Here is an 11,531-nt window from a genome sequence, read left to right as displayed (position 1 = left end):
AAGTAAATACAGAAAATATTTGAAACCATGAGGAGATACACCACAATATAAATGTTGTGCAGCAATATGAGTGTGAAGTTTTGCTTTTTGGCATGGTGGTTTATCTGTTTTATGTTCAGCAACCAGTGAAGTACAAGTTGAGCTACTGTTCTATTGGCAAGTTCAAGTAATGTGTTCTATAAATACCATTTGGTTACATGCTAGATGAAGCTTTATCTCTGGCCAGAACACATTATTTGGAAAGCATTTCAAGTCTGTAGCAATCTGTCTGAGAGTCCAACATCATAGTAAAGCTTTTATGCAAACTCTGAGCTACTGACAATTCTCTACGTTTTTAGGCATTGGCATGACAGTAAAATTTAATATATAAATACTGTTTTTATGAAGGTTTATATGTGTAATGCTACTGATTTGATTTCTTCTAGCATATATTGGTATAATACATTAGCTCCTTGCTAGCTTATTTCTATATAGTTAAGACACTGGATGGGATACTGTGAGAGTTATTTCAGACCCTAAATTAGATCAGTGTTCATTAAAGTAGAACCCTTATATCGCTTTTTAATTTTCATAACATATGACTTTAGACAGTTATTCAGTTTCCAAATACATGAAGAGAGGGTCAAATGATGACTGGAAGATGTATTTATATAAAATATATTTTGTAAAGAGTTCTGTAAACACTAATAAATTTCTTGTATACCATTAGAAAACTTGAAAGTTTTACCCAGAGATACTAAGGTAAAAATAAGAGAACATTTTTATTATCTTTTATTTGTAGATATTTACAACATAAACAGAAATAAACATTATTTTCCTTTTAATGTTATAGAGAACAATACTGCTAAAATGAAGTCAAAATGTAGTTTGCTTTCTTTTAGAAATGGTGCCTAAATAGAAGTAATTCTCTATTGAATCATTGACAACCTCTGAAGCTATTTTCATGAAACAAAAAATCAAAGTGATGTAAGATAAAAGATTTAAGTTATTTATTGGGTGGCTTTTGATTTAATTGAAGTTTTCTTCTTATCTTTTTCTTCAACCCATCCATGTTGCCCTTCAAAAGACTGGCATATGCCTGAAAAAAACATTAGTGTATATACATAATTAAAATGTGCATTGTATTCAAGCTATTTAGAGTTATCAGTTATAGATATATACAATACTATCTATTACAGTATGGTAGGATTTACAATAAATGAATTTACCTTCAATTTAAAAACAATGCTAAAGGTTCATGAAACTTTTAAAGTAAATTTCAACTACAAGAAATCACACAGGTCTTTAAAGAAAGTTATTCATTTCTTACTGGGAACATGTCCATGAAGTACTGAACTTCTTTTGCAGGTCAGTGAAACCAACTTTAGTATGTAGTTGGTAGACTACATAGGGATATTATAGTTCCTGATATTTAACTTAGAACCAAAAAATGCACTCTGATAAAGGACTTATCTGTCAAACTCAAACAGCAAAAAATAATACTAAAAGGATTTACCTCTCAATAATGTGCAGCTATAAAGATTTGGAAATAAGTAAAATTGGGCAAACTATGCTCCTCTTGCACAAAATAGGTGTTCAAATCTGGTAGATACCATACATTACAGTGTCAGCTAAGTTTTGTTAGGCCATCCTTGGCCATCACTTTATATAGAAGTCATTAAAACCATGGAGAAAATGGCTTTATAGAGCTGGGGAACCAGATTTTTTATTGCACAAGATGTATGGCCACTAATATGTTTTTTGCTTGTGCAAGATCTTTGATTGGGGTAGGGATATTTACTTTTTCATAGCCTAGAAAATAATATAAACTTTACCATATTGGTGAGCAATTCAGATTCCAGATACAATACAACTTTAAATTAAGTATTAAAAAGGAGTCTTGGAAAGCTTTATTTTGGAAGCAATCCACCAAACACATCTTCCATGACTCACAGACTGGGTGTTAAAAAAAAAAAAAAGCCATAGAATTGGGGGCAAAGAATAAAAATAACTTCATAAAACTACTGATAACAATAATATGTGCAGTTTTCAATTAAAATTTACAATATGTAAAGTAATACTAGTACATCTATAAGAATAAATACAGAAGACTCACTATAGTTTAGAAAGTTGATCAAAGTTTCTTCACTCTATCTTAAAGTCTGTTTACTTTTAGTAGCATAATATAATAACAATGCTATAGAAGCACAATGAAGTACATATATCAAAACACCCTAAAAACTAAAATCATTTGAACTGCACATGAAACATAACATCTTAGAAAAATAAACCATGGACTGTAGAAAAATAAACCATGGACTGTGAGAACACTGCCCATAATTTTAGAAAGAAATAATGAGATCACCAGCAAAGAATCATCTAGTTGATAGTACACTACATTATTATTAATTGAAGAAAGTCAAATTAATGAAATTAACAAATACAATTTTAATTTTTAGTGTTCAGAGAAATTATGTACAATTGTTTCCTTTAATATAAAGAGCATTTCAGGAAATGACCTAAAACAGTGAACACTTTATATTTAGTGTTATTTCATATATATCAAAGACAGCTAAGAGCTAACAGAAAAATGTGATGTACACAATTTTAAGGGTCTTTTTTTTTCTAATTGTAATAATGGTTAACATAGAAATAAACCATTGTGACATTTGTTTTTAAAGCAAGGAATAAAACACAAAGCCGAATACAGTAATAATGGTTCAGATGATATGTCAAATCATAAATAGTTTATCCTTTTAAATGATTTACAAAAGCTTGAGAATGGATATTAAATGACCCAAATCTAAAAAGTAGTTTGTCTACTCCTGAGGTATCTTTAGGAGTTACAAGAATACAGAATAATAAAAAAACAACCTCAGAGAGACTCATCTGTCCTACTGTTTTGTATCTGCAGTGGCTATGATTTATAACTTTGAATAAAACTATGGATTAAGGTTCATCAAAACCTGCAACCTTGATAAAATACCAAACTTTAAGAGCCTGCCATACTTGCAGGTGCCTTCTCAGCACAACCAGCAAAATCAGTAGTAAAACTTTACAGGATGTTTATTTAACCAAACATCTAGTAAAACAGGGAAATATGTATCAAAGTTTTGTCAGATGTTCTATGCTAAGCCATTTTCTTTTGTATGCCACTGATAAACATTAGGAGTATGCAGGAACTGTATAAATTAAAGTGACAGAAAATAACCATTCACAAATATTTAAACCCTTAACATGATGTACTGTAATAATACTACAGACAAAACATTGACCAGAGTATGAAATTAAAACTTACCACTTGAAATCTGTTCACATCTTTAGCATTAATCTGAAAAAACAACAAAAACACAGAGACTTTGGGTAAGTAAAGTAAAAAACTACAACTCAAACATAACAAATTAAACAAAACTATTATTTCATAAATGATAAAAAAAAGTTTATTTTATAGCATAGGCATTCTCATATGTAAGTATAAACAGCTAGAAAGATGGCACTCAATTCAAGTGCCAGTATCATGAATGTTCTCAGGTGAATGTTAAATTGAATCATGAAATATACATATAAAAAATACTATTCTTACAGACTTTAAAAAAAGTGCATAATTAGTTGTATTACACAAGAACTGTGAAATGTTACCAAGTACTATTTTTTCTTTATTTTTTGAAAATTTCAATCATTAGTGCATGATGTACCCATGTTATTGGACTTGTTTTACATTTAGAAGACTGAAGACATTTCTATATTCATGTAATAGTATTAACTGAGAAAAAGCTGATTATAGTGTTGTATGAGGCTGTTCTAATTATTATAAACCTTTAACTTTGGTTTCTTATTATCATTTCAGCTGTGGCCTCTTCACTATAATTTTATGACAAATTAATAATTTTAAGAATTGTTGCTTTGGCAATGTTGTGAAATCATCTAAAAGCTACTGTAGTTGAATGCTGCAATGTTTGTATTCATTCACAAGTTGTCAAAAATTATGTCTATACTGTAGATTATTTTGAAATGTTCTTTTTCAGATGAAGTTTACATTATTAAAAATGTATGGAAAACCAGTTTTAGTTACAGTCAGAATTGTATAGTATGGTTCTCCCAGTTATAGTGACAAGTGAAATGTGTTTCAGAAGTAAATAAGTAATTTAAATTTATTTTAATTCTAAAAAACATAAAATTTAAATTAGACAGTTTTACCTTTTAATCACTAAAATATGAATAAAAGGTATTGAAATAAAGGAGAAAATTCTTGTGTAATTAGACCAACTAGATCACCAATAGGTGAGTTCTTAAGCAGGAAAACAATAATCTAAAACAAGTGACCAATGATCAATCAGAGGTTGAGGAGAATCCAGAACCAGAATCAAAGTCAATGGACTGGATATATAGAAGAAATGAGTGAAGCAGACCACCATCATAAGAGATTATACCAAATAAGGACACTAAGAAAAAGCATTCTTCTTAGCAGGGTACCTCAGTGTACTAAACTCCCTTTAATTAATTAATTATCACGAGGCAGTATGTAAGTACCTGTGAAGTCATGCACATTTTCAGATGTAGTCACAAGTGGTGGCATAACAACTATGCAAAGTCAGATTGTAATGTGTTATCCTGAACCTCAGAGAAGAAGATCAATAATGCCTAATGACTAGACATGCTTTGAGAGACCCCCCCCCCCTCATTCTCATCTGTAATGGCTGGCCAATTCATAAAACCAGCTTAGTCAATGGACACTCATGAAAATTCAAAATTAACATAAGATGGACTTGACAACTTACTCTCATACAGTGCAATGAAAATACCAAATAAAGTTAAAAGATGCAAGTAAGACTAAAGTGTTCATCATGGTTGTAGCTACAAGACTAAAGAAAATGGGTATCTTGTATCTAATGCCTCAAATGCTACACAAGGACATGTACAGGGAGATGGGAAAGGTAGAAAATAGTTGGTTTGATGTTTTATGGTGCAAAGCAGCTAGGTTATTTGTGCCAAAAATCCAGTAAAAGTTAATTAAACTAAAATTGTTAAAATTCATAAAGGAAATTAAGATAAAGCAAGTCAAAGTTTAATTTTTGAATTAAAAACATAAATAACATTAAATCCAATTTTCACATCTAGCCTACAGCAGTAAGAGAAAACCACAGTAATACAAGTTTTAAAAGACTTGTAGCAAAATTTTAATTATTATAACTCACCAGGATGACTAACGGTAGCTCAAACAGCAGCGTTAGTCACCTGAAGTTGGCCTTTCCAGTCCTGGTTTCGAGTTATTTGACATTATGGCCATTTTCTAATTTTGAATCGAACTAGATGTACTCTGATTCTTTAAAGGGAATCGCATTAAAAAAGGTCTAATGTTGAGAAAATCTAACACTGGTACTTGGTTGACCCTAGCCCAAATGGACCAGCCAAATGACCCAAGGGGGGCCACCACAAGGCTGCCTATCTACAGGAATTCAAGGCCAAAGTGGTGTGTTAGGGTTGGACCCCTCAACCTCCAGGATCCTCTCCTCCCCTTCACAGGTCACCATGCATGGCAAACAGGTGAGTGGATGTTTAGATCCCATAGGAGGTAAACTGAAAGAACAGAACCTTCCCCTGGGAGGTCCCCTCACTATGTACAGGAATCCACACTGAGGGGGGTAGAAGATGAGGTATCATCAGCCACCAGATGATGTAATCTTCTGAAGAAGCACACAGATAAAGGGTAAAATTTGTATAGGACAATTACAGGGGTACATATCACATGCAAGAGACACAACAGGACAAATCCATTCAAACACAGAATCTCACACTGGTCTTTTTCTTCTGGAAATTGAATACCTCAATGCCAAAAGAGGTATTGGTCAGTATTGTTATACAAGGATTACTAAAGTCATAGACACAAATGGCAACAGGTAACACTTAAATTTGCTTGCTTGAGATCCCATCTGGTTTGAAGCATCACAATGAAGGCATACAGAATCCTGATGTTAATAGAGAACAATGTGATGTAAGTAAGATTTCAACAATGTATTTGAATTTGTTCACAAGTTAACCTCTAGGATCTTCTCTGAAGGGTACCATTTACCAGAATCAGTTTTGTATGGGGCTGCAATTCTTTACAAGTGTCTGTTACTTTTTGGCAATAAATTTCAACAAAAAACAGACATTACATGATCCACTTGTTTTAAAATAATACATTCAAAACAAGTCAAATAAATGTACAAAACTTTCTTTATATTACTTGTTATAAGTTATATCCAGAGCTTTAAATAGTCTTTTTTCCTTAAAGTCCACACAGACAGGTTAAATAACTTCAGAACACCCTTTGACAAGACAAATTATTCTCCTTTACTTTGTTATTACAATACAAGGGTATAATACTCACTTTAAATCGCCACTATAACTGTTGGCTACCACAGTTGTATTGAAAGCTTTAAAATAATTGTTTCTTTTTGTTGAAAGTCCATACAGGTTTGTTCAATTACTTTAGAACACAACTGACATGTTATTATTCTCTACTCTGTTGTTACAATACAACAACCATTATATGCTCTTTATGGCAAAATTCACAATAATGCAGTTTAACTATTATTTCACATTCACTAACTTACTTATTTGAACTAACTCAGTTGCCTATGTATACATAAAACTATAGTGCCCATTTATGGTCTTTTTTTTTTGGAAATTGAATATATCAACACCAGATGTCTATATAATTGTAAAAGGGGTATTGATCCATATATTGATACCTAGATTACCATACACAACAGTCATAGACCCAAATGGTAACAGGGAAAAATTTACTTGCTGGAGATCCAATATGGTTTGAAACACATCACAATGAAATACCCAACAACTTTCTACAAACAGTAAGATATTATTATGTAAAAATAATATCTTAACTCTTTAACTGGGAGAGATGATTTAATTTGGCTTCCACATGTTGTGCCTCTCCTGGTAAAGACGAATTAACTCTTCCTGATGTTGTTTGACACTATTTTTAAATGGGGAGGCCATTTTATCTCATCTGAGCAATTACTTCTTCTTTTATAGCTATTCTATGTTATTTTACTGGATGTTTTGGTCATGTGGCTATTTACTGGTGGTGGAATTTAGCAGTTTTTACTGCTGAAATAATGGCAAACAGTTGTCGTAAGCACACAGCTGTATCAATTTTGACTAAAATTTTAACTAGTGATGATTCATTGTTATAACCAGATTTTGAAATTTTAAGTGACTATTTTCACCTTCTAAACCTTCTAAACTATCAACATGCAACTCATTCAACATCAATTTTTAGTATGGTCCATTCGAGCAAAGACATCCAGTGAAAATGACTTGTCTAAGTTTTTGACATAAACAAGTGCAGTCCATCTGGGCAAAAAACATCCAGCGAAAGTGTGTTAGATATATAGTTTTATGACCAAGTGTGGTCTGCCCAGCCAAAAGCATCCAAGAGAAACACCTTGCATAAGATACAGAGAGCAACAAATATGGTTTGCTCAAGAAAAATATAGAGGGAAGTGCCTTGGATACATAGGATTAGGCCAACTGCAGTCCACCTGGGCAAAGAACATCATATGGCAGCACCTTATATAAAAAATTTATGTTTTAATCAATAAATGCAATCAACCCAGGAAAAATCTGAAAAAAAGGAGGGGGAGATATGTATTGGGGAGTCCAGAGACAGAACATACTGGAAACAGTGCAATGGGTGTCTGTGATTCCTTATTCTGAAAAGCAGAAAGACCCAGATTGTAACTATCCTGGGTCAGTATAACTAGGCAAAAATCCCCATCTGCTTTACTCATGAATTCCATGTGCGATGTTCTTTTATATATGAAACAGTAATATAAATGCATATACACACATAAGTGGCTGGTAATCTTACAAATATACCTATCTCAACAAGTGGAAAAACAGAAGTTATTTGACAGGGCACTCCTATAATGAACAACAGTTGAAACAGACAAACCCTGATCAAATAACCAGTTAAAGAACTGGAACATGTCCAGAACAGAAGAACTGGAAGAACTGTAGCTATGGTAAATGGACCAAAGTCTAAGTAAGACCAATGCCTCTGCTACATACAAAAGGAGGAAAGGCAAAAGGTTCAGTCAAGGAACAGTATTAGACAAGGACTGCATCTCCAAGTTAAGGCAAGGTACTGGACAAAAGCCATTATGGTTGTTGAAGAAGCAATCAGATAGAGGAAAGGGCAGGAGCTGTTGTTTCAGTAAGTACCAGAAGAGAGAGAGGGAGTTATACCTAAGTGAATCAATATACAACAATCAGCAAAACATGACAAGGAGTAGTCTGGTTAAGGGAAATGACACTGGAATGGATTCTGATCAGAGAGAAGGCATACAGATAAAGACCCTCTCCATTATCAACTAAAAGCATCCACACCAAGAGCTAAAAAGTAAGGAACTGGAGGCAAAAAAGGAAAAAACATTTGACATTCCAGTCAGTTGAGAACACACCCATAGAAATGCCTCAGGAGAACTTGGATGGGACAAAATAAGTGATTGGACACAAAATTCATAATTCTGGGAATATGACATGCCAGAACCATCATGTTCTGCTCATTGACCTAGTTCATAAGTTCCAGGGTCTGAAGAAAGAGATCTGAACTTGGTTTCTTTTGCTTGGTGATATAGTTTTCAACAGAGAAATGGTCATAATGAACCACATCCACCTGCCCACACAGTGCAAATGATATAGAGCCCAATGAACGGCATAATGTTTCTAAGTTTTCTAGAAAAAAATAACAATACCTAATCCAGCAAGTTATATGGCAATTTCCATCTGTTGCTGCACCTCCAGCTGAACATAAGACACGAACTCCCCTTGAACTAGAGCCAGTACTTTCTCAGGAGATATCACTGACCCTGAAACCCAGGGAATTGTGTGTGAACCATTGGCTATTAACATGGTAACTTCATCATCTGCCACATTAAACCTTGAATTCATATGAACAAATTAGAAGCAATTCCAAAAGGGAAAACTTGAAACTGGTACACCTGATTCCTGCAAATGAAGGAAATGATAGGAGAACAGGGCAATCAGAACATGCATGAAGTTGTGCAAGATTGTGAACTTGCTCATCCAAGAAATGGGTAAATGGTGGGAAAAAAAACCTCCATCTTGTCCTAAGGAACCATTAAGTAGTAGTTGAGAAAGAAAATATCAATGATGAGGAACTAGAATTTGTTCATTTTGGGAGGTGCAGAAAGATATTAAAACCACAGAGAGGGATAAAGGACCCTCTCAGTAGATCCCATGTCTAAAACTTCTAATATCATAGCCTTGAGATGCAGAAGGTCAGAAGAAAAAAACAGACAGAGGGGAAAGATACAAGAAGTTAAGAGAAGAGGCACACAAATGAATCTTAATGACTCATCAGTCACTCTCAAAATTGGTCCAATCATCTGTGATCAGAAAAGGACATGTCTCTAAAAAATTGGAATGACCAAGAATAAATGTAAGGAGTCACTAGCTAGATGTGTGATAGCCAACCTGACAGAAAAGAGAATGGCAAGAAGAGGTATAAAGATGAGAAATGGAGAAATATGGAGGGTTCATGGATCAAGGAAGAGAAATACACTCACAAACTTGCAAGAGAAAAAAACCAAGGAAAAGGAGAAGTGAAGTTGAATAGCTTCAGCTCAAGCTCCAAGGTAACAGGAGTACCTCCAAAGATTTCAAGGAAAAAAAAAAAAAAAGGGAGCCAAATGGAGGTCACAGAAGAAGTGAAAAGAGCATCTCGTCCTAGAAGGTCTCAATAATAGAGAAACCACACAAGCAGGATCAATATAGTAAATTAAACCCTGGCTAAGGTATTAAAAAGGGCCTACCATAAATCCCAAGGAAAAACTATCAGGGTCATGGTGTGAGACTTCAGACAAGAAATAAAGAGAAGATAGAAAAAGAAGTTAAATAAAAAAAAAAAAATGGAGATGTGAACATTGAGAACATTAATGGAGACAGGAAGTCAGCCCTCCAAGTGAAAAAAAATAGACTGCAGGGATTGGGAATCCAAGAAAAGAAAAAGAGGGCAGCTGTAAGCCATGTGGAGTTGAGAAGGACAAAACATTTGAGAGCAGGAATGAACCTGGTCCAAAAATGTGTTAAAAGGGGGCATGTATGTATGGAGAAGAAAGAAAAACCAAAATATCCTCAGTGTGAGTCATGCAGTAAAGAACAGAACGAATTAGAAGACATAGAGGAAAGTGAAGGTAAAGAACAAACTTGAGAAACCAAATCCACAAATCCTAACAACAAAGGAACTAAGTAAGCATGGTAAAAATAGAAGATGAAATCCTCGTCAAGGTATTGTAAAGAACCAGCCATACTGAATCATGTAGGTATATTAACCTCTTGATAGTGATTAGAAAAGGAATTAAAAGTAGATAAAACAATAAAGCTAAATAAGGTTTTCTCATGGTTTCAAATAAAGTAATGAGATATGCAAGACTCTTTTCAATTTTTGTTGGTTGAAGAGTTGCTAATGTTATTATAATTGTTAAAGTTAACATTTTCCTTATGTAAGGTATGCGTGTTCTTCTTATAGTAAAGCCACATCAGGTTATCTGCTGAGCCCACCGAGGGGAATTGAACCCCTGATTTTAGTACTGTAAATTCGTATATTTACCACTGTACTAGCGAGGAGCCCTTATGGAAGGAAGTAGTAGCTACCACACTTGGAAATTAATGGTTGTCATAGCAATTCTTCTCATCAAAATGTTTTAAGAGTTAACATTTGAAAAAGCAAGACAAATTTTGCAAAATTGGTCAAGTTTAATCTTACAGAAACATGTCTGTTAAAACACAGTGCCAAGGAAAAGAATGAAGTTAATTCTGAGTGCAAATGTTTATGAGGATCTACTGTGTCTGGAGGATGGCTTGCCTTCCTTCTGTTGAAGGGCTATTGTCAGTGCAATTTACATTACAATGTGTCTTCAGCTGAAGACAGCACAAGCTAGCAGCATGCACAATATTTCAAAGGCAGACATGCAAGGAATAGCAACTTGTATGTAGAGATATAAATCTATCATTTTGGAATATTTAAATTTACAACTTATAAAAATTAAAAGTTAAAAACATTCAAAATTTACCACAGTGGCTATTTTCTTATTTCCAAGATGTGCCCGAACCAGACATTTGTACTCTGATGTTTGTGGTGGTGGATTAGCTAAAGTTTTAGATGGCCGAGGATGAGGTTTGGTTCGACCATCATCTGAAAATTAAAAAAAAAATCAAGACCTATGTTGTTAAATACGTTACTTGATTAATTTTCTTTTAGTTATTTATCAAAAAATTAGTAGTTTTTTTTCAATTGTAAGTTGATATATAGTGTACTGTGATGCTTTCCATCATTTACCCTAATAAAGAATTAATGGATTTAAGTTTGTCAACTTGTTAACTATAGCTAAGCAATTAGCTTGGATAGAGCCCTGTAAAATAACTGATTAATCTACATTATAACTAACTAAATTAAAATTTATTCTTCCAACTATTGAAGTAATCAAAATATTGCTATTGTGATTTCTTACTATCATTTGTAG

At 33.5% G+C, this 11,531-nt stretch overlaps 1 protein-coding gene across 1 annotated transcript; it reads right to left on the bottom strand.

Moving 5' to 3' along the window:
* Nucleotides 1-758: 758 nt before the first annotated feature.
* On the bottom strand, nucleotides 759-11,210 carry LOC143251813 (signal recognition particle 14 kDa protein-like; the record flags this gene model as incomplete). The annotated part of the gene is made up of 3 exons (XM_076503055.1): nucleotides 759-1,078; nucleotides 3,278-3,310; nucleotides 11,082-11,210. Coding segments are annotated over 3 exons (255 nt in total), but the record flags the coding sequence as incomplete, so codon positions are not given.
* Nucleotides 11,211-11,531: the final 321 nt, after the last annotated feature.

Source organism: Tachypleus tridentatus, chromosome 6 (assembly GCF_004210375.1).
Source record: "Tachypleus tridentatus isolate NWPU-2018 chromosome 6, ASM421037v1, whole genome shotgun sequence".
Lineage (NCBI taxonomy): Eukaryota > Metazoa > Arthropoda > Merostomata > Xiphosura > Limulidae > Tachypleus > Tachypleus tridentatus.
The sequence above is the reverse complement of the archived record's forward strand: the minus strand, read 5'-3'. Positions and strand labels throughout refer to the sequence as shown.